Source organism: Malus domestica, chromosome 15 (genome assembly GCF_042453785.1).
Source record: "Malus domestica chromosome 15, GDT2T_hap1".
NCBI lineage: Eukaryota > Viridiplantae > Streptophyta > Magnoliopsida > Rosales > Rosaceae > Malus > Malus domestica.
This window is the reverse complement of record NC_091675.1, coordinates 2,267,135-2,290,509: the sequence shown is the minus strand read 5'-3', so window position 1 is coordinate 2,290,509 and position 23,375 is coordinate 2,267,135. Positions and strand designations below refer to the sequence as shown.

General features: G+C 44.1%; 1 protein-coding gene across 21 annotated transcripts; it reads right to left on the bottom strand.

The window, feature by feature from the left end:
* Positions 1-814: 814 nt before the first annotated feature.
* Positions 815-5,201, bottom strand: LOC103446352 (haloacid dehalogenase-like hydrolase domain-containing protein Sgpp). 21 transcript variants are annotated; one of them, XR_011576234.1, is made up of 10 exons: positions 4,892-5,201; positions 4,723-4,802; positions 4,509-4,570; positions 3,999-4,235; positions 3,754-3,871; positions 3,602-3,673; positions 3,046-3,169; positions 2,690-2,841; positions 1,870-1,988; positions 815-1,562 (listed from the first exon to the last, which is right to left on the bottom strand). XR_011576234.1 is itself a non-coding variant. In XM_070813917.1 (10 exons), exons 7-10 carry the CDS (start codon positions 3,646-3,648, stop codon positions 2,434-2,436), a joined length of 495 nt encoding a protein of 164 aa, XP_070670018.1. In that variant the 5' UTR covers positions 3,649-3,673; positions 3,754-3,871; positions 3,999-4,100; positions 4,188-4,235; positions 4,509-4,570; positions 4,723-4,802; positions 4,892-5,182; the 3' UTR covers positions 1,774-2,433. The 21 variants fall into 21 exon arrangements, 16 of the variants coding, with proteins under 16 accessions (XP_070670018.1, XP_070670019.1, XP_070670023.1 ...); XR_011576233.1 differs by having other exon boundaries at positions 815-1,541; XR_011576232.1 differs by having other exon boundaries at positions 815-1,533.
* Between the last annotated feature and the right edge of the window lie 18,174 nt (positions 5,202-23,375).

Sequence of the window (23,375 nt, the reverse complement as noted above, 5' to 3'; positions counted from 1 at the left end):
ACACTGGTACCAGCCATCATCCCTCTAAAATTTAGGTAATTTTGAATTAGGGTTTTGTTATTAATTTGAATTTTGGGTGTAGGGATTTTAGGGTTTTTAAATTGGAATTTGGGATTAGAGATATGCGTATTAGAGAGGTAGTGAACGGTTGGTTAGACGTTGGATTATTTGAAGTTAGAGGGTTTGTGAATGTACTGGTACGGTGGTACCTGCACAACTTTTTGGGTGTTGAATAGTCAGTTCATCATACGGTTTTGGCAGTTAGTTTGGTTTTGGCAGTGTTCATCATACGGTTTTTTATTAACCATTCTTCTGTTCTTTTATGTATGAAGATGATCTGTTTATTGTATATTCACTTGCTGCCGCATTAAATTCTTTAAATTCTTAATTTTAATGTTTTGTAATTAGTAAGAGAAAACGGGCTGCTTGAATCTATTAAGGTGGCCAGTAGAGAAATGGATGTCTGTAATTATATGCTATTAAACTAAGTTTTGTCACAGTAAGGCTTAATTCATTACTGTTTACTGCTTTTTTGTGTTTTAAGAAATATCTAGATTAGTCGTTTTGAATGACAAGTTAGCGCAAAGTTTACTGGTAAATGATGTAAGGAAATCCGTGTGAGACTATTTGGATATCCAAGTGAGTCTATTTGGATATAGTGCCATTATCAGTTGAGAAATCCCATTCCTACATTGTCAATAGAAATTAAAACATGAGCACTCCTATCGCGGAAGGTTTTCCTCATTGTGCTACCCTTTTTTTTTTTTACAGGCATGATAAACACATGCATATTGTGTATTGAGTTTACCCATAATTCAGAATTTATGTTCTTTTTGGCGGAAGTTTTATTAAAACTAATCCAAATATATAGTACAAGATGTCCTCTCTTAACTGATTTTGTTTTTCCTTTTTTTCCTTGTAGGCACTCCATGGACTGCAGTTTTTCTGTGTTGCAGTTTAAAAACTGCAATCTGTAAACTGCAAAAACTGCTCTCTGTGCAGTTTCTGCAATCTGTGCAGTTTTTTCAAACTGCAATCTGTGTAACTGGAATCTATGCAGTTTTTTCAAACTGCAATTTGTGCAATATGTGCAATCTGTGCAGCAAACATTTTTAAACAGCAAAAAAAAAAAAAAAGGACCCGTGTACCCGGACCGAACCGGCCTGTTTCAACCGGGCCGGGTAAGGTCCGGTTCCTATTTTCAGAATTGTAATGCCCGGTCCGGCCCACCCCGTCTCCTTTAATTTAATGTCCGGTCCGGTCCCTTCAAAAATGGACCCGGCCCGGCCCCGGCCCCGGCCCGTGCCCAGCCCTAGTTCGAGGGCAACAATTTAAGCTGATGTTGTTTGGCTCTAGCAGACGGTCGTGCCCTGGTGTGTCGTTTGCCATGCAAGTTCTTCACCTAACGCTTGCTCGTCTGCTGCTCTGGTTTAAATTGAAACTGCGTCGGCCAGACTATTTATTGGACTGAGAGTCCTGGTTTGACCATTCCAAAAGGAACTCCTTTGGAAGTTCTCCTCAGCTCACGTCTACCTGGTGAACTATTATCTCTAATCAAGTGTCTGAACAAGAATAAAAGTTGAAATGCTTAATTGGTTAATTAAGGAGGTTTAATTAGCTTTTATTTTGTTGTAATATGAGTCTTTTCTTTTTGTCATGGTACAAGCTATTATTGAGAGAGGAGAAATCGAATTTAGTAGTACACTAGTACAAATACCCGCGCGTTGCTGCGGGACTTGAATGCACCAACATTAACCACATGAATAAGACACATTGAACTTGAAAAAATACCTACTACGCATTAATGTAATCCAATTGAAAACATTAAGCAACAAATTTGAAATTAAGAAAGCATAAATAGCTTATTACCATCTGAGTTCTGTCAAAAACATCTCTAACGGCTCAATATAAGATACCCGGACATGTTTCGGAACCATTCACGGTAAAAGTCTTCCCACTACTGGTCTGCCCATAAGCAAACGCAGTGCCTGCAAACATCAAATTAAACGCAAAACACCATGAAAGCAGAGCGAACAAAATTTAAAAAAAAAAACACACACACACGTGCAATTAAAACAGAGAAAAAAGAATTTGTACAGTGAAACACCCCATAGGGAAACACCAGAGCCGTGCAATGTATGCAACAAAATGATTAAGCTAAGCACAATGTGACCAAATTTGATTTCAAATAATGTAAGAAAGTAATGAGAATTAAACTTTCTTTTTCACATTAAGTAAACTGTCTTCTATGTCGTCTTTGTAGACAATGTGCTATTCACGAACAATGTTTCCTTCAGCTTTGAAATAGTATTTGAACAAAAAAACACAAACCTGTATTCATAAATTTAAAACCATCAAATAACCAAGGGAAAAAAAAAATCCTAGATTTAAATTTTTTTTAAGTACTGGATAATAAATGGAGAAATTGAACGTCTAAAAATAGATATTTAAGGATGGTCTGAGCATTGGTGCCCATATCGGATGCTGGAACATCAGTATGAGTTCCAATGAGGTCATGGATTTTGTCCGTTTCAACCCACGATCTTCAATCCATTTCTTCACTTTATAGAGACCATTCACAGGCTTCAATTTATCTACGGCCAATCTGTTTCCATCAGGGAAATTATATAAGGTGGGAACCAGAAAGAAATGCTATATGCACACAGCACAGAGAAAGTGAAGCTTTTACCTGCGAAACATGGCTTCCTTGTCTTCTGTGAACTTTAAGCCTCTTTCTAAGTCATCAGGAAACAGTATCCTGGCAACATCATCGTTATGCTTCCCAGCAAAATTCTCAATATAGTACTCCTCAGTAATCGGAACACCTCCGTTGAAACCTATCTGTTTAACTTTCCCACTTCAGTACACCTTTTCGTTGTATATAAAGTTTATATAAAGTATGAGCAACTTTCATAATACGGTAGATGCACCCTTTGCACTTTTCACAGTGCGATATGAATGTAGTTAACAATAGGTAAATTTATTGCCCGACAAATCGTAAGAAAAAGGAAAAGACCAAACAAAAAAAAAAGACTAATACTCTACCTCTGGTAGCATTTCACGAAAGGCATAGTAATGAATTTGATCCGAATCACACAGCGTTCCATCAATATCAAATAATACAACTTCAAGTGGAGCAACTCCAGAGAGTGAACTTTTGCTGGTTCCACTGCACAGAAAAGAAAAATAAAAAGACAATTAGGCATAAGTACAAAAACATGAAACAAAAAAACAAACAAATGCAACAATCATTTCTGTCTCATGCAGTATAGATGAAAAGAACATGAATTTAGACACCATAACACAATCACAGGTTACGCAAATGCATGCATCATTACACTTTTGATTAGTACCCAAAAGTTCAGAATCAAAGTTCATATCTTTTTTTTTTTGGTTACTGAAGGGAATCGAACCCTGAACATATCATAATCCAAACACATTACTCCAACAACTTCCTCGACACTTGGGCCGAAAAGCTAATATCTTTAACCATTACTCTTCCCTTCTAAATGATATTTCAACAACCAGATCATGAAAAAGAACAAAAACATAAGACTAACAAAACGAAAACAAAAACCAAATTAAGACATCATCCACGTGCATTGTCATGCTGCACTCTGAATCCAACGTACAACACCAGGCTTCCATCGTCCTTTGGAATTATGTACTCCACCTTAATCCAACACAACACACAAAAAAAAAGGTTCAAAACTTTGTCGAGAAAGGCATGGGAGATATCCGTGAAGGGCATACCATAGTTTGCTCATCAAGTCAACCATGAATGCTAAACATTTGAATTGGGACCGATGACTTCCCACTCTGAGGTTTTGACGTGTAATTCATCATTGATTAATTAGTCTTTGGTAACTCACTGCAAGATTGAAAGAGCTAATTAGCTATTGTAATATGAAAGGAGTTGCACAAAATAGTTCACAAAGGCAATACAAAAATCCTTATAAAAACAGGGTGTAACAAACAATTTTATAAAAAGGTCGTACCCAGTGCACAAGGCTCCCGCTTCACAAAAATTTGTCGCATTAGCCCACAATAGTTGATTGTCAAATACTTGAAGGATAGAAAGATGGAAGCCTCCTATGCACCTTATCAATCTCTTACTTTCATAATAAAAGCGAGAAGAAACCCGAAAAATTACTCTAAAAAACAGAAGGGAAAAAAAAAATCTAAACCTCAAGAGTATGATTCTACCACTGCGCCTTGAGGATGTCCTTAAAGTCCTGTGAAAAAAATTAGAAATGAAAGCCCAATATAAGAACCAAAACTGAAGATGATAGAGGAGATAAACACCAAAAGTGAAGAATAAGAAATTACACAACCCAGAAGCTAATTAGTATAGAAAATTATAATCAAATCCCAATAAAAGTCTAGACCCAAAATCTGATTTCAATATAATCAAACAACAAAAAAGCAAATTCAAGTACAATATAATAAAAAACCAAACAAAACACTAAATCAAAACTCTGAAATTTTGAAATTGGTAATAATATTACCTCGATCTGTTGGTTTGCATCAGAGAAGTTTGGTTGCATGCAAACCCAAAATGATTTTGCACCTGCATATATTATACCGTCTCTCGATGATCAGGAGGTACCAATTCAATACCTTTTTAATTTATGTATGTACTTGATAAGAACTACAAAATCGAATTACAATGAGAATCAAATCGAAATTCAAAGATACAAAGAAACTAAACAAAATCTATACCTTTCTCTTTTCTCGGATTTGAGATTTCGAGAGCCCCATCCTCCTTTTCTTCAGTCCAGACAACAGATTGAGAAGCCCCTCTACAAAATACACACATGCATGAGTCAGAGTCGCTTGATTTGACATTCGGCCATGAAAACAAAGAAAGAGAGAGGTGGCCGTGCTTTACCTTTATCGGTGATGGGATTTGCAGAGTCCTTCGTGAAGGCAGAGTCGTCGATGATGAGTGCAGAGCCGATCTGAGCAAGGCATCGCGAGATGGTGATGGATCCTGATCCAGTTTGGGAGTTGGATTTTTGGAGATCGATTTAATTTCTTGTTTCAAAAGTGTTAATCGCAGAAAACGCAGCAGAGACGTTTGTGGGAGGTGTGTTTGGGAAGGAGAGGGCTAGAGTTTTTTAGAAAAAAGCAGACGTCGGAGAGCTTGGCTTCGAAATGGAACGAAGAGTCCAGAATTTCTAGAACCATATCGACGCGTCGAGATCCGTAAAAGCAGATTTCTTTTTTCACGATGACCAACACGTGTATACAAAGGGCAAAATTGTACATTCACTGTACATAATAGAAAAATAGCTGGGGAATGGGTAGCAGCTCAAGGGCATTTTCGCCAAAACACTGCTCGTGAACAGTGCTTTTCCACCGGGTTTTAGTATATAGATAATGTGCAAGAGCGGCTTGTGATCGAATATTTTAGTGAATATAATATTTGCTTTTACTTATGCATTTTGGATTCAAAAATATCTTATCTCATAAATTATTGTAATATTTTTAAATCCTTGTGGTCGAATATTTTAGTAGATAAAGTCTTTATTTTTACTTTTGCATTCCAGATTCAAAAGTCTCACCCTGTAAATTATTATAATAGTTTTTGAACCTTTCTCTTCTCCTTCTTAATAATAATATTAAAATAAAGTGTAAGAATGAATTTTCATAAAATATGTTGTTCTTACTATCTATTTGTATTATCTTTCTAATAGAGATATGATCTACATACGGTGACAGACCTTACTTTTATGACATAAATAATACAAATAATGGTTTAAATAGATGATAAATATAACAATACTTATTTTCTTAACCAAACTGAGTTGTAAGTTTTAGTGCTGTAATATGAACTTCACATAGTTATTAACATAATAAAAGAAAAATATTAAATAGTTAGTAGTGATATTATCGGATAAGTTTAAATATTTCCGTCCATTATGATAAAATGGGGAAAGGTATTCTCTTCAACCTAATGATGAACTGAACGTCATTCCAACATGCATGCACCATGACCCATGGGGAACCTATTCAACCATGATGTGTTTTTTCTCGGTCGGAGCAATGACTTTTCTCAGCCACGTACACGAGTCTTTGATAAACACAATTTTCTTTCCTGATGAGAACATTTAACGTAAAGGACTGGTACAGTGATCAATTATTTCATTTTGTTTTTTTTTTTTCTGGTAGTGATCAATTAGCAGTTTGCTTCCCAGGCATCAATATTACAAATCCATTTGCTTTCTATGACGGTAACAGCTTATAGAATATGAATTTTTAATGTGTTTAATGTTATCTATATATTTTAACTAAAATCTAACAGTTAAAATCTTTAATTATAAATTATCTTAAACAAAACAAAATTTCTTTGGCAAGCGACAAACCTATATACGAAAGTTGACCTAGATGTCCCATGAAGAAATCTCTAAACTATGTTATCGTGTACACTAAATGAGAGCATTGTAGTGATAGATATCTCAGCCTTAATGGCTTAATCCAAGCTACAATTAGTGAGAGGTTTTGGGGCATCCAGCTCGTAGCTTTGGATAATAGGTTTAGCATTGGCGCTCAGTTGGGTTTTTTCCTTAATCTTTCACTTTTACATGATATGATTATACAGAAAGAATGGGCATATTTGTTACCAGATTCTGTTTAATTGTTGTGTAATTAAATTTAAACATGCAGTCTGCTTCTTCAAACTTTTAAAATTGGGGAAGCCCATGCTTCCTCTCTGAAATAAGTTGTTTGATTGTGTACAGGAGTTGTTACTTGCTCTTTGAAATAAAACTTAAATATATGAATTGAAATATTCAAAATTATGAATATGTGAAAAGAATTGAGAATTTATATTATTAAACTAGTTATGGAGTTTGGAATTTGGGAATTAATTATTTATAATTCCTAGACTTTTCAAGGTCACAAATTATATTTTTGAACAGGGCTCGAACTCACGAACGCGTAGGCGCAAACCGTTCGTGAAACGGAGTTATAACGAAGAAGTTATAAACGAATAAAATCAGGGATGAAATGATCATTTGACCATTATCTGGATCTCTTTAGATATGTCTGGTGAAGCCACATGGAGAGTAGGGAGAGGGAGGAATGGGCACTGCCCAATCAGAAAAGGGGAAGGGAGGAAAAGGAGAAAGGGAGAGATGAAGGGGAGGGAACGGGGTTTCTTCAACCCACGTGACCCGACCCGTTTTCCCCATTTCTTCGGTGATTTTTGTTGGTTTTCCAATGAATCATGTCCATTATATCTTGGAAAAATCATCCTATAACTTTCCCTTTACCCAATCCATCCAAAAATGGAGAGAAAAGGGTATGAAAACCGTGAAATTTGCAAGGTGGGTGCGGGGTACGCCGAAGATCCTTGGCAGCGATCCGCCATTTTATGAAGCCAACTCTGACCACCACCACTATCAATGGACTCCTTGTGAACCCAGGAACATGTCCCAAGTCTTGAATGGGGCGGCAGAGCACCAGAGGACATAGATCGAGGTCACCCAAATTCTAGGGTTTCTAACGGGTTTTAGTGGAATTGAGGTGTTTTCCGGTCGAATTGGACTTCGGCCCAGGTATGAAAGTTGTTCCTCTCATTGAACTCTGCCTGCCTGTAAAATTTGGGAATTTTTTAAAATAGTGAAATTTTCAGGCGAATCGGAGCGGCCGACCACCACCCGCGGTGGTGCGTGGCTAGTGGCCCGACGCTGCCTTTTTCATGAAAATTTTGATGTTTTGAATCCATAATTGATAACCTTTTGATTCGATTTGATTGTAGAAGTTAAAATGGAATTAGGCCGATACCGAAATATTTTTGGGAATAGAAATGGAATGAATTGTGAACTACAAATGACTTGATCTCTGTTTAGGGTACTGTTGACCCTAGAAACTACAAAGCCTACGTGGCGCGCAGGCCGAGTATTTTCTAAGCTAACTACGTCCTTCGGTGATTGCGGGGCGTGCCAACTCGTCGGCCGAGCTCGGCCGAGGAGTAAATTTGTTGATGTTGCGTTGAGCGCGCTGCTGACTTCTGTGTCTTGCGATTGCGGCCGAGGAAGGAACAATTCTCGGCCTCTTGGGTTCTAGAGCCTGAAGACAAGGCTGCTAAGTTGCGAAGTTCACGAACCGAATTCGGCTTTCAACGTGCCGAATATAATAACTGTAACACCTCACTTCGCTGAAAAGGCTAATAAGATGACCTCGACCAATAAGGATTCAGAAATCCTTCTCGACCGAGACTTGGATAGGTAATCAATCGTTCTCGCCGCAGTGCTGTTGATGCCAACGGAAGATACTGCAAGACCGACTGACTCTACGGTGACAGAGCTATCTATGCCGACTTAAGATATCACCGGTTGCTTCCACAGTGCTGTTGATGCCAACGAAAGATGTGTCAGCGAAAAAAGGAAAAAGAAAAAGATCTCAAGTTGTGAGAGTTTGCGCAGGGCAATTTTGTATTGATTTTTGTAGGGCTTTTCCTGATGCACAGCGTCCCCTATTTGTAGTACTGAACCTCGAGTCCGAGTTTACATCCTACTCGGACTAGGTTTCCCTCTCCGGATCACCTCGACCAGTCCTACACCTACTAGGACTATGAATCTAGTCCTTAGCTAAGCTGGATTAGTTTCCTGGATATCCGATCTCGTCGAGACTCCCCATTGCACTAGGATTCGTCCTAACCGCCCTAGGTTTGGACTCCCACGGGTTGACCGATCCATGGTCCTTTTGCCGCCTGGCCTCCTGGGCCGAGAGTGATCCTACCCTCGGCCCAAACTATTATTTTGGGCCCAAACATTGCCCCCTCGCTTCTGAGGTCCTCGGCCTGAAACCTTCGGCCGAGTTTCGGCCTTGAAGAAGCGAATCTACCACTCAGGATCCTAATACCCGAGTTCCAAGGCGCATTTATTGAGCACGATCGCACGATCTTGATCCTGCTAACCCACTCGCCACGTGGCGTCCTCTAACATGGCCAATCCCCCATAATGACGTCTAAGGCGTGCGGCAGCCTGAACCGTCTTGCCATCATGACCACTATCTCAATCCGCGAGCCACTACTTCAGTCCGTGAGCCCACTTGTCATCGTGCGGGCGTCGAACCGTCTTTCGTCATTAATTTCGCCGTCACACGCAATCATGCGCCCCTAAAACCCTAACCTTCGGTCTTCTCAACCGCATTTCCCAAATGTTCATCATGATCAACAATTCCTTCGGTCGATTTTGCCCTTTGTTTTGAATTTCGAACGATTGCTCTTCCCCCTATAACTCTATAAATACCGAACTTCCCTCATTTGTACCTTTACGCTCTCAAACTTCCTGAAATCCTCTGCCGTTGATTTCTAGTGCATTTCTCCTATTCCAAGTCTTCGTCTTTAAATCCCCAACCCAGACAACCCTTTTACTCCGTGCTTCTTTCTCACAATGGCGTCCTTCATCTCCAAGCTTTCCAGGGAATGTGACCAACATCAGAAGATTTTTGATCGGAGCTCGATCAAGACCATCCGGTTTGAAAACGACATGAGCACCCAGTACCAAATCCTGGGTCCTCTCTTCAAGGCTACAATACCGCCGACTAGCATCGGCCTCCTACAGGAGCACTGCCTAACACCCTTGCTTCAAGGGTTTGAATGGTCGCGATGGGATGCGGCTAAACCCCAAGGCTCCTGGCCCTCGACGACCACATCCTGGGCAGCCTGGGTCGTTCAAATGGAACGACTCTTCGGCAAGCAATGGAAGGCCCTTGGCATCTACGACGCCATCCTCCTTTCGTCTATGGAAATCGTCCCCGACAAGGAGCTTCTCCAAGCAGCTTTGTGCTTCTGGTGCTCGGCCACCAACACAATGGTCCTTCCTCTGGGCCCCATTGGTCCCACCATCCTGGATATCACTGCCATTCTGGGGACTTCGGTGACCGGGATCCCTGTCGATGCGACCCTCTCTGGGCATCCGTCGAATATCGACCTGAAAACGCTCTTCGACCGTCGGGCCTCCGAGACCTTGAACCGTGACGGTCATATCCCGTCGAAGGAAGATATTCAGAAGCTCCATAAGAACTTCTGTAATTACAACACCCTCTATCTCCACTTCGCCGGCCGAGGAGAAGAGGACCTGCGAGAGGGAGAGCATGAAGCCTTCCTCTTCTACTGGTACAACAAATACATTTGTTGTACCAAGTCAAACAAGTGTTTGGTCGAGAACATGCCGGTAGCCGAAGCCCTGGCTAGTGGTCACGTTTTGGCACTGAGTTCCAACATTCTCGCCCAACTTTTCCGCTGCCTGGCCGAGGCGACCCTCCACAAGGTCGACCCACACCAGAATGGTTCTCTCTGGGTCTTCCAACTCTGGTTGCAGGTATACTTCGCCTCCCTTCGGCCGGCCATAGCTGAATTCTCACCAACAGAGGCGCTTGGGCCTCAACTGGCCTCTCGACCGACACCTCCCCATCAAGCCGAAGAGGTATTTCGGTACCTCTTCGCTCTCGACGACTTCTCCAACGACGAGTTCCTAATATGTCGTCGTCGAGACTATCCTTCCTCCATCAGGCTGCCTATCTCCCCATGGAGCGCGGAGGAGGACGCCGATCTTCGTCAGACCTGGGGGTCGTTTGTGCTTGCTCGCGACCTCCCTCTCGGCTGTGATGGGAAACGGTCAGGTTGGGAAGTATATCATCCGAACTTCCTCGCCCGACAGCTCGGCTACCTTCAGGGCTGCCCTATCCCCCTTCTCTCCTCCCGAACGGTCCTAAGCCGTGGACGCGAACCTCGTTCCTCTGAGAAGAAGTGTAGAACCGCCGTGAGGGAGTTCCAAGAGCGCTGCCAAAAATTCCGCCTTCGACCAGCCACCCCGGAAACCCATTGCACCGACACATTTGGTGAGTGGTGGGAGAAATACACCCAGGAATTCTTTGGTGCGCCGGTCGAAGATGTGCTTAGCAGACTCTTCGGTGATCGGCTTAAGAAGGCCTCGGCCCCTCATCCTCAAGGTACCTGTTCCACTTTCCTCCTTTCCATCAACCTTGCATATTGATTTACCTTGCTGAATTGTCTTTTATCTTTTTAGGTAGTCGACCTTTGAGGAAGACGGAGGCAGTCGCCGCTGCCACGGCCGGGAAAAAATCGGTCGTGGCCAAAAAGGACACACCCGCTGGTAGGGCCGTGCTGATCAAACGGTCTCGCCAAGAGGCCGAGCCGGCTGTCGAGCCTTCCCCGCCTGCTAAGCGGGTTAAACAAATGGCGAAGAAAGGTGCACGAGAGATCCACGTTATCTCCAGTCACACGACGACTCCCAGTGCTTCCCCTTCTCCCGCCGCCGGTCATTCTGGGGTCGAGAAACAGCCGGCTTTGGCCGTAGAGACGGCCCTAGCGCGGCCTACCTCTGTGGCCGGCGCATCAATTGTCCCTCCCTCTATCGAGAAGGCACCTGTCTCACAACAGGCGGTTTCTACGACCGAGGGAACCTCTCCCAAGAATCCAAATCCCTCGGTCCTCGTGTTGGAAGAGAGTGAGGGGAGCGACGAGGTCCCGCTGGCGCATCGTCCTCGTACTCGTCGACAACCTCCTCCAGTATCCGAGATGGCGGTTCAAACCGGCCCCTCATCGGCTAATCGTGGCAAGCGCACGGTCGAGGAACCGACCCCGGTGGTCGAACCTCTCATTCCTTCTCAGGACCAGGAAGTCCCTGCCTCCTCTGAAGCAGCTGCGCCAGTCGGCCCATCGGCAGCCGACCGTGGCAAACGGCTGCTCGAGGAACCCGAGGCCACGGCGGAATCGCCGGTCCATCCTCAAGACCAAGGCTTCCACATTCCTCCACATGAGGTTACCTCGGCTTTTGTAAGTACCTTCAATTGTCTCCTCCTGATTGCTTTTCTGCTTTAGAATTCTAAACAAGGAAAATACTAAATGTCAGGTGCCTGTACATTCTTTTCACCGTCAATTCTATGCGCCGAAGGGCGTTATCTATATTTCCTGGCCGCCTCAGTGGCCATCAAACGTAGATAACCTCCATCGGCCGCGTGAAGTGAGAAGCAATCTGAGACACTGGGCTCGGCCATTGAGTTCTTTAGGTTCAAGCAACGATCCTGGGGACATGGTCGAGGTCTCCTCTCGGCAGGTTAAAAAAACGACACCTTCTTGCTATTCTTGTCATGACTTCCTTTAAGCTTAACCTTGTCTATTCGTGCAGGCTTCATGGGAGGTTGAATTCAAAGCCCTCCTTTCCAGCACGACTGCAGAGTCCGGCCCTTCGGCCGCTCCGACTGAGGCTGCCGATCCAAGCGCCCTAACCCAGTTGCGAGAAGTCCTGTCGCTCTCATCATCGCAAGTACTTGAGCGCAACGGTCTTGATCTGCTCGGCGTGTGTCTGAACGACCTTGGAGCCGACGGTCGCCTGAGTGGAGATGCCATTGTTCGGGCATCGTCTGCCTTGGAGCGCGTTCGGGAGACATTTAGTATCTTCCAGACTGCTCTGAAGGCCGAACAAGACCTGCAAGCCGCCACCGCCGTTCAAGACACCCTCCGTCCGAAGATTGACGATCTACGGGCAAAAGGAGAAGCGTTAGCCGAGCTCGACCGTCAGATGGCCGAACTAGCAAAACGCCGGTCGGCCATTGCTTCTGAGCTTGCGAGGGACTTCGAGTCAGGTGGGAAGAATCGCCTAACTGAGTATGCGGCGGCCAAAAAACGGGTCGAGCGGCTGAAGCTGGACAAAAAGAATCGGCAAGCCGAAGTCATCATGGCCGACGTGCGGTGGTTGGAGTTGAAGGCTTTGCTCAGCACTCTTCTTCCCTCGTCTCCTTGAATGTATTCGACCTACTCATTTTTGTAATACCTATCAATCTTAATGGAATGATTTTTTTTTTCTACTGGTACAACAAAATTTTTTATTCACGCATTTCCCATGTGACCGGATAGTATTTCTTCAAGAACTTCCCATTAATCGGTAATTTGTGAACTACTCCAGTCCGGTCTTTAAGATGATATGCCCATTTGCCGTATACTTTATGCACAATGAACGGCCCTTCCCAATTCGGCGACCACTTGCCGAACCTAGGATCTTTTAATCCTATGGGCAACACCGTTTGCCACACCAATTCACCCTCGCCGAACGTTTTCTGTCGCACCTTCTGATTATAAGCTCGCTCGGCAATCTGTTTTTGTGCCACCAGTAAGTTATAAGCGTCAAGTCGTGCTTCTTCCAAATCTTCCAGTCCCTGCCTCATGGACTGATTATATTCGGCGCTAAACAAACTACTTTGTTCAATTAATCGCAACGAATTTATGCTCAACTCGACTGGTAACACCGCATCGTGTCCGTAGGTTAATGCGTATGGGGTTGTTGCAGTCGCCGATCGGGGCGACGTTCGGTATGCCCATAATGCCTCGTTCAACTTCAAATGCCACATGCCAGGCCTTTCTTTTATTATTTTTTCGAGGATGCCGATCAACACTTTATTACTTGCCTCAGCCTGCCCATTCGCCTGTGGATAATACGGTGTGGACTGTTCCAGCCGAATTTTCAAATTGGCCGTGTATTCTTTAAACCTTTCGGCTGTGAAGATTGTTCCATTGTCAGTTATGATCGTTTCTGGAACACCGAATCGGGTCACAATGTGTTCCTCCACGAAATCGCAAACTTCTTTAGATGTTAACTCGGCATATGATTTTGCTTCGACCCACTTAGTGAAGTAATCAGTTGCGACTATTATCCATGCATGCTTAGCAGCTCCGGAAGTCGGCATAATTTTACCGATTACATCCATGGCCCATCCTCTAAACGGCCACGGCTTAATGACCGAATGTAGTGATTCAGCCGGGACCCTTTGTATAGGCCCATGGATTTGGCACTGCACGCATCCTCGTGCAAACTCGATACAATCTTTCAGTATTCTTGGCCAAAAATAGCCGTGTCGTCGGAGTAGCCATCGCATTTTTCGTCCAGACTGGTGAGCCCCGCATACCCCTTCATGAACCTCTGCGATCGCCCGAGCACTCTCTTGGGGGCCGAGGCACAGCAATAACAAACCATCTTCGCCCTTTCGGTACAACTCGTTCTGGTACGTGACATAGTTCGTGGCGTGAACCCGTGTCCTGCGACTATGTTTTCCGTTAGGATTGTCAAGGTACTGCATAATAGGTTTTCTCCAATCATCTGGTACTGTCTCGACCGCGCAAATTTCTATAGAGTCCTGCCGATCTAACAACGACGGCAGGGACATGACCCTGGTGCGTATCACATTGTCTCGACGGAGGATTTGCTGATCAACCAAGGCCGGGTATAATTGTCGTAATATTGGTATTTCCCGGCCTAGCTTGCCCCCCAGGAGTTGTGCACCGGAGGCGATTTGAGCCAACTCGTCTGCATCGGTATTATGAACTCGAGAAACATGCTCGAATGTAATACCGTCAAAGGACTCGGCCAAATAGCTGGCGACCATGTGGTAAGGCGCCAGAGTACAACTCATGCAGCGAAAAGACCCATTAATTTGGTTAATCACTAGTTCAGAATCCCCGAGGACGAGGACACGAGTGGCGCGTAGGTCAAGAAGGAGGTCCAGACCAATGACCAGAGCCTCGTATTCGGCCTGGTTATTGGTGCAGTCGAAATCCAATTTGAGCGAAAAATACCAACGATCGTTGTGAGGAGATTGAATGACGATGCCTGCGCCGGCCGAGGACGAAGTACTGGAACCATCGAAATACATCGTCCAATAGTTGTCGCGGGTCACCACCATGCCGATTTCGACGTCAGCACTCCCGAAACCGTAAGGCGAAGGGTGCTGGGCAAGGAAATCGGCCAACGCCTGTCCTTTCACAGCTTTTTGCGGCACATATTGTAAACTGAACTCGGACAACGCCATCGTCCATTTCCCAATTCGGCCCTTCACAATTGGCCGGGTAAGCATGTACCGGAGAACGTCGGTCTGGGCAATGACTTGGGTGACCGACGGGAGCATGTAATGCCGAAGCTTGGATGCAGCGAAGAACACGGCGAGACAAAGCTTCTCAACGGCGGAATAATTGATCTCCAGATGACTCAGATTACGGCTGAGGTAGAAGATAGCCTGTTCCCGTCCGGCATCGTTGTCTTGCGCAAGGAGGCAACCGATGGACTCTTCGGCCGCCGAAATGTATAGCTTGAGAGGCTTGCCGCGCTGAGGAGGGACCAGGACAGGTGGGTTTGTAAGAGAAACCTTGATCTGCGTAAACGCCGCCTGATGCTCCTCATTCCATACGAACTTATCTGAGTTCTTGAGTTTCAAAAGTGTGGAAAATGCTTTCATTTTACCTGCCGAATTAGCAATAAATCGGCGTAAAAAATTGATCTGGCCGAGTAAGGACTGTAATTGTTTCTTCGTTGTTGGGGGTGGGGCAGTGATGATTGCGCGTGCCTTATTCTCATCGACTTCAATCCCACGATGATGTACGAGGAAACCAAGAAAATTCCCGGCCGATACACCGAAGACACACTTGGCAGGATTCATCTTGAGGTTGTGCTGACGCATGCGGAGGAACGCCTGTCGGAGATCGTCCAGATGTGTCTGTCGGCGTTTAGATTTGACGACAACATCGTCGATATAAACTTCGACGATGGTACCAATTAAATCATGGAAGATGGTGTTCATCGCCCATTGGTACGTGGCGCCGGCATTCTTGAGGCCAAATGGCATGACAACCCATTCGTAAGTGCCGAGTGCCCCCGGGCAACGGAAAGCAGTTTTGTGCACATCGGCTTCGGCAATAAATATCTGGTTGTACCCGGCATGTCCATCCATAAAGGATAAGATCGCATGATTCGCCGCGGCATCGATTAACAGATCGGAAACCGGCATTGTATACTCATATTTGGGCGTTGCCAGATTCAAATTTCGAAAATCGGTGCAGATGCGCAGTGCACCACTTTTCTTTAATACAGGAACAATATTCGCCAACCATTCGACATATCGAGCCGTCCGGATGAATCCGGCTTTCAAAAGCCGAACTAGTTCGTCCTTGACACTGAGTTGTACTTCGGTCGAGAATCGACGAGGTGGCTGACGGAAAGGCTTGAATCCGGGCTTAATACGTAATTCATGCTCGACTAGAGCACGATCTAAGCCGGGCATTTCATGATAACTCCAAGCAAAACAATCTTTAAATTCCGTAAGCAAGGCCCGCAACTCGTCCTTCATTTGCTGAGGAAGTAAAGCGCTAACAAACACAGGCCGTGGGTCACCGGTCGTCCCAACATTAATTTCTTCTAGGGGGTCCTTAACTTGGGGCCGATAATTCTCGAGCTCGGCCGGGACGGCTCGAACCTGATCAAAAGATAGGGCAGGACCAGGATCCTCTTCGGCAAGGAATTCGACGAGGTTAACGCCTGAATTCGGTTGCCGAGATATAGTATACCAATGGGCCAGCAGTCGTTCCATCGTAGATGAAACCGCGGCCCTACGTTTGTCCTGTTCTGTGTCAGACATAAGACTCGGGGAGAAAATTGGCCAATCCGAGTCTCGCCGAATCCTGATGGACAGTCTCGGCGCCAACCTCGATAGCTTTCTGAACCGAAATCCGAGTCGGCCGTCCGTCTGCATTGAAGCCTTGCAATGTAATGTAGCCGACGTGGTCATCATAATACCGGGCTTGGATCATGTTAGCTTCGAAGGGTTGGCTATCGGCCGGATGAACAGTGACCGATTTGCCGTCCCAAAAGACAAGCACTTGATACAACGAAGAAGGAATACAGCTGGTTTGATGGATCCAATCTCGGCCGAGCAGTGCATTATACTCGGTTTTGGAATCAACCACGAAAAAGGCGGTCATGTGGGTGCGACCAGCAATATTGACGGTTAACGGAAGTACCCCTTTGGTTTGGGACTTGTCGCCGACGAAACTACTCATTGTGATTCCTGACGGAATAAGCTCGTCATTCGAACGACGTAAGGCCTTCATGATGTTCAGAGGCATGATATTGACGGTAGCCCAACAGTCGACAAAAACTTTAGAAACTGGATATCCCTCAATGTGGGCCGTCACATACAATGGCTTTAAATGGTGAAGCTTGGCCGACGATGAACGAGGGAACAATTCGGCCAAGGCAGCCTTTAAGCCATCATCTTTTGTTGCTGACTCTCCTTCAGCAACCGACACAAAATCAATATAGCCGGGTTCTTCGGCAACCACATCTCCATCGAGGAAATTTGGTTGAGCCGTGCGTGATTGAAAATCGGCAGGTAACACATGGACCATACTGATTTCCATATTATCCAGGACTGATGGGCCCATTGGGTCGATACCCTCCTTGCTCGGTTGTCGGCAACTACGGATTCCGTTGCTGTCAAAATTGGACAACAAGACTCCTCTGTTTCCTCCGTGATGGCTTCATTCGGCGGTGCTGCATCAGCGAGTTGTTGGCCCTGTGCGACCGCTTCAGGTAGGGTCGAAATTGACAGTGCTCTTGGGGCCAAAGCCTGAACCTGCTCTTGATAGTGGAGCCGGGCATCCCTGATGTCGAGATAAGCATCTAGACGTGCGACACGTGCAACTTCATCGGCCATGAGGCCGAAGAGAGAAACAGCCGAAAATACCTCGAAGTGATATCGTAAATACTGAAGGTCCTCCATCGAGAAAGGGAGGTCAGCTGCATCGATATCGGTGTACGGGTCAACTTCAAATCCAAGGACACGAGCTTCTCGGATATGCTGGAACCTTGCTTTCAATCCTGGATCTGAGGTCTTTTGGATGACTCGCTCGGTATCCGGACAAGTCAGGACCAGATCAATAGTGTCCTGGCATGCCTTCGGCAAACCATACAGATCGTTGGCCGAATGCTTCTTATGAAATTCTCGCATATATTCCAAGGCCTCCCCAAGAAATGGTGGATGCAAATTCCGTCGAATTTTGATCAAAGGTCCTTGTATAGCTGGCGGTGCGAATTTGCTTTCGGCCTCTTGTCTGAAAAACTCGAGTCGTGCCTTCATCTCCCCTGGCCGAAGAAGAAGTTTGATCCGTTTATCAGCCTCCTCAAGTGTAGTTTCAACATCTCGGTCGACCAACCGTTTCCCTTGGACCAACTCTGTCATGATAGAGGGACTTGGTCGCTCATCATCAGGAGCAATTGTGTCCTTCGGCCGCCATTTAGGGACCGAAGTTTCATGGGTTGCCCGTCGACGAGCCATGCAATCTATCCTTTGGTGCCTACGTTTCTGGGATTTGGACAGTGCCGTGTAAACTCCCCTCGAAGAATGATATGTATACCACCGTTGATCTTTAGGTTCATGAGGTTTGAAGGTTTTCTGGCTCCGCGATGATTCTGTGCTGCTAGAATTTCGTTTGTAGTAATCATCGTCATAGAACGAATCATCAAAATCGAGGCGCCTCCGAACCGGGGGTATCTCTTCCATCCGTACTTTAGGACCAAGCCTGTCAAAAACCCCTTGATGTTGGCCTATCTTGGCAACATTCCGCCGGGTTGCGGCCACGGGTCGTTCCGTCCCAAGTGAAGGGGGCTTCTCCTCTGACTCACTCTCGACCTTTGTTCTACATTTCCTGCACAAAACCGCCGTCCCGCTGTCTTCATCGGTGGTATAATCCATCATAGGTTTGACGACAGCGGGTCCCGTCAAAGCCGTAGGTGGTGCGTTTGAACGGAAATCGGCCATGAAGCATGGCCGAGAATTCTGAGTCCGAAAACGTTGCGTCGTAACGACTTCGGCCTTCCCTTTCCCTTTGTCCTTAGGTAGGCATGCGTCGACCATATTCACGGTTGCCGTGGGGAACGGATCAGCGTCAATACCCATCTTCTTCTCGGGAAATTTCAGTTTACCATTATCAATCCAGCTTTGGACGTTGTCGCGAAATACGACACAATTGTTTGTCGTATGTTTGCTCGAATTGTGATATTTGCAATACACATTTCCCTTAAGCTCTTCGGCCTTAGGAATGTTGTGACCAGGCCGAAGCTTGATAATTCTTGCGGACAACAGTTGGTCAAAAATTGCGTCAGCCTTGGTAATATCAAAAGTGTAAACCTTTGACGGTTTCAATGCTCCTTCGGTGGCCGAGCGACCTTTGACCTCTCTAGAATCAACCTGAGTCAACGCCTTGCAAACGTATGGCTTATCTATCACTATCTCGGCCGCATCCACACTAACGCATTCATCATCGGTGGACGCATAGTTGACAGTAGGATTCTTGTAAAGCGTCCCCCGAGATGGCGTTTTCGAAACCTTCTCCTCGCGGAGCAAATAGTCATACTGTTCGACATGTTGGGCTAATTCGTACATGTCCCGAAAGTTTGCCCCCAAGAATTTCTTTTTATATTCGACGTCTAATCCGTTCAAAGCAAGCCTGACGAATTCTACTTCGGGTAAAGGTACTCGGCACCAATTCCTGGCTGACTTGAACCTAGTAAGATAATCCATTGGTGATTCATCAGATGCCTGAGCCATCCTTGCTAACGAAGAAACTGACATCTCCATTCCTGGCCGATAAAACTGCTCATGGAATTTCTCGACCAACTCTTCCCAGTTCTGGACGGAATTGGGGGGTAAATTAATGTACCAAGCGAATGCCGAGCCGGTCAATGAGAAGTTGAACAGCCGTAACTTATGAAAGTCACTATTAACATCTCCGCATTGCGCGGTAAAACGAGCCACGTGTTCCAACGAAGATAAGGACGATTCACCGGTAAAGAGGCTAAAATCTGGAATCTTGAAGCCTTTAGGGTATCCAAACGTTTCCACGTAAGCCGGGTACGGATGGATAAACTTAGGAAACTTCGGCCCCTTTTTCATGGCCGAGTCAATCATCCGCTGGACTTCGGTCATATCCACAGGTGCTGCTTCACCCCTTTGGTCGGTTCCGTCTGACCTACTATTCGACCCTCCTCCTTTTTCCAAGTTGATTGGTTTGAGAAGGGCAGGAATAGGCTCGATCGGTACAATCGGTACCGGACTGTTTCCTGGAGGGCAATGCTGGAGAAGATCGGAAGGCCTGCTGCCACCGACTTTACTAAACAACATTTCGAGCAACCTGTTCTGTCGCTCAGCAGAACTGACTATCGCATCATGCAGTTTGTCGATGCCTCGACTAAATGTCTGCTCGACTGACCGAGATTGCTCGTCCAATCGCTTTCGGAGAAACGACCTCGTGGGTGGGTCAGATCCTTCACCACCATCCTCGTCGCAATCCTCTATTATCCCTTCATTGAGAACGCATGTGTTTCTGTTAGGGATCTCTAAACCACGGGGTTGGCCGCCGAGATTAACTTCTCTCTCTCGGCGAGTCGCGCTCGTGGACTCAGGTGTCGCAGCGCTAAGGGGGTTCTGCGCCTGTGGCACACTCTGTCCTATGCTCTGACTCGGCAAATCGGCTGTCGACTTTCCCATAGCTGTTTTCTTTTTTACTGATCGTGTTTCAATTGGCATGAACTTCGTAGTTTAGCACTGGGTCCCACTGGGCGTGCCAAAATGTTGACCCTAGAAATTACAAAGCCTACGTGGCGCGCAGGCCGAGTATTTTCTAAGCTAACTACGTCCTTCGGTGATTGCGGGGCGTGCCAACTCGTCGGCCGAGCTCGGCCGAGGAGTAAATTTGTTGATGTTGCGTTGAGCGCGCTGCTGACTTCTGTGTCTTGCGATTGCGGCTGAGGAAGGAACAATTCTCGGCCTCTTGGGTTCTAGAGCCTGAAGACAAGGCTGCTAAGTTGCGAAGTTCACGAACCGAATTCGGCTTTCAACGTGCCGAATATAATAACTGTAACACCTCACTTCGCCGAAAAGGCTAATGAGATGACCTCGACCAATAAGGATTCAGAAATCCTTCTCGACCGAGACTTGGATAGGTAATCAATCGTTCTCGCCGCAGTGCTGTTGATGCCAACGGAAGATACTGCAAGACCGACTGACTCTACGGTGACAGAGCTATCTATGCCGACTTAAGATATCACCGGTTGCTTCCACAGTGTTGTTGATGCCAACGGAAGATGTGTCAGCGAAAAAAGGAAAAAGAAAAAGATCTCAAGTTGTGAGAGTTTGCGCAGGGCAATTTTGTATTGATTTTTGTAGGGCTTTTCCTGATGCACAGCGTCCCCTATTTGTAGTACTGAACCTCGAGTCCGAGTTTACATCCTACTCGGACTAGGTTTCCCTCTCCGGATCACCTCGACCAGTCCTACACCTACTAGGACTATGAATCTAGTCCTTAGCTAAGCTGGATTAGTTTCCTGGATATCCGATCCCGTCGAGACTCCCCATTGCACTAGGATTCGTCCTAACCGCCCTAGGTTTGGACTCCCACGGGTTGACCGATCCATGGTCCTTTTGCCGCCCGGCCTCCTGGGCCGAGAGTGATCCTACCCTCGGCCCAAACTATTATTTTGGGCCCAAACAGGTACGTAGGCAGTCTAACGAGACGTTAGATGCAGCCATAAAATAAGTAAGATTAAATAATCGAGAATTAATATTTAGTTAGAGTCTTGCTCTAAGAGAATAAATTGGGAATAAATTGGTAAAATAATTGAATAATGGTATGTTTGGTGAGAGAATCATGGTTTAGACCATTTTGTCGAATTAAGGAATTAAAAGCAAACAACCTTAACCTTTGAATAAAAAATTATCAAGAGTTTAAAGTGGGCCTATCATCAAAATTATTATCCAAAATAATTAATTTGGGGTCGGGGCGTTACAGTTTGCTTCTTCATTTTTTTTGTTTGTTGACTAACTAACCAATGCATATTTCTTTTAGTTGTATCTTTTTGTTGACTTGGTGCCACTACCAAAGACATTTGCATTAAAAAGTGTGTTGTATGCAACTTTATATAACCCGTTTTAGAAGATGTATTTGAATGCATGATGATTTGGTGTTCAAATAATATAGTATTCGGAACCATAAACCGGCAAGAATCGAATCGAAACCAGTGTAGACCAAACCATACGATTTTACTAATAAATTTAAACGGAAATACACCGAACTAGACCATTGATATTTTTCAATTTCGATTCCGATTTAAAGATAGAACCACACCGTGCCCATCCTTAAGTACAGTAAAGCTTCCACTTTTGACTAATGAGCATGATGTATGCTTTTTCTTCCACTACATACTAGAGGACAAGAAAAAATTGAAGATAACGAAAGGATCTTTAATCTCAACTGATGGTGGTGTTTTGTATTACTATTCAGTCGCCTAGTTTGCACGGCACTTTTTCTTGACTTTTTTTTTTGTCTTTTTGGCTGTTTATTCTTGGAACAATACTTGGTTACTTAAAAAATATGAGTATGAATTCTTACTCAAAATTCTTAATGTTTTAATCACAGAGCTCTGTGCTTATGATTAGAACCGTTCATACTATGAATCACACTGTAAAGATCATCTCTGGAAAAAATATATTAAAACTAAAATCGTTTAGTCAATCTATCGTAGCAAACATGGCCGGTCCAGAGATTTTTGAGGCCCGGGGCGACGTAAAAAAAAGTGCCCTAACTTCATGTAAGAAAATTATTTATTTTCACACGTAAGACATTCATAAAATTATACTTAGAAAAACAATTCAAACTCAATAATTTAGAAACACAAAAAGACTACTTTATTTTGTATTGAGAGACGGAAACAAAAAAAACTTCGGGCCTACAAGTAGATAGATGATGAGTTTTGTTTTCCATCTGAACTTTGAATGTGTTTTTGAATAAATTGTGAGGTGTTTTTTTTTTCTTATTTACTAACCTTGTCAATATGGGACTAAAAAATAATGATGTTTTTGAGTCTTTAATTGATATGTATTATTAATGAATGGGCACTAAATTAAACATTTTGATAACACGTCATATAATTTGCAAATTTGGTCTACGTATTATTTTTTGTTGAAGATTAATCTTGAATTAAAACGAATATTTAAAAATAACAACTCACATAGCTACTAGATAGTACCTAAAAATAAATTAACAACCAAACAAAATTTGTAAAAATTGAAAAGAATAAACATGCACATAACATTTCGAACTTAGGACCTCTTGTTAATTTTAAACATAAAAAATCATTGTTTATAATTAAACTTCTTGATCCTTTAACCAAATTTTATAAATTTATACTCTTATGAAAAGAAATTTATAAAAAACATTTCGAACTTAGGACCTCTTGTTAATTTTAAACATAAAAAATCATTGTTTATAATTAAACTTCTTGATCCTTTAACCAAATTTTATAAATTTATACTCTTATGAAAAGAAATTTATAAAAAATGGAAAGTAAATAAGCACACATGGTGTTTTGAACCCAAGACCTCCTCATTATTTTCAAATGACAAACCACCACTTATAGTTAAATTTCTATGTCTTTGAACCAATTTTTATAAATTTATACTTTTATAAAAACATATATAAATATACCGCCTTAATAATTTTGGTGCCCCTAATTTTTTTG

Excerpts from the sequence above, each read along its gene's own strand:
- LOC103446352 (XM_070813914.1), bottom strand. The coding sequence starts at position 3,648 with ATGGAAGCCTGGTGTTGTACGTTGGATTCAGAGTGCAGCATGACAAT. Across the intron at positions 3,170-3,601 it reads TCAGAGTGCAGCATGACAAT|TGGAACCAGCAAAAGTTCAC; the intron begins GCACGTGGATGA and ends TTTTCTGTGCAG. Across the intron at positions 2,606-2,689 it reads AAGGAAGCCATGTTTCGCAG|ATTGGCCGTAGATAAATTGA; the intron begins GTAAAAGCTTCA and ends TGATGGAAACAG.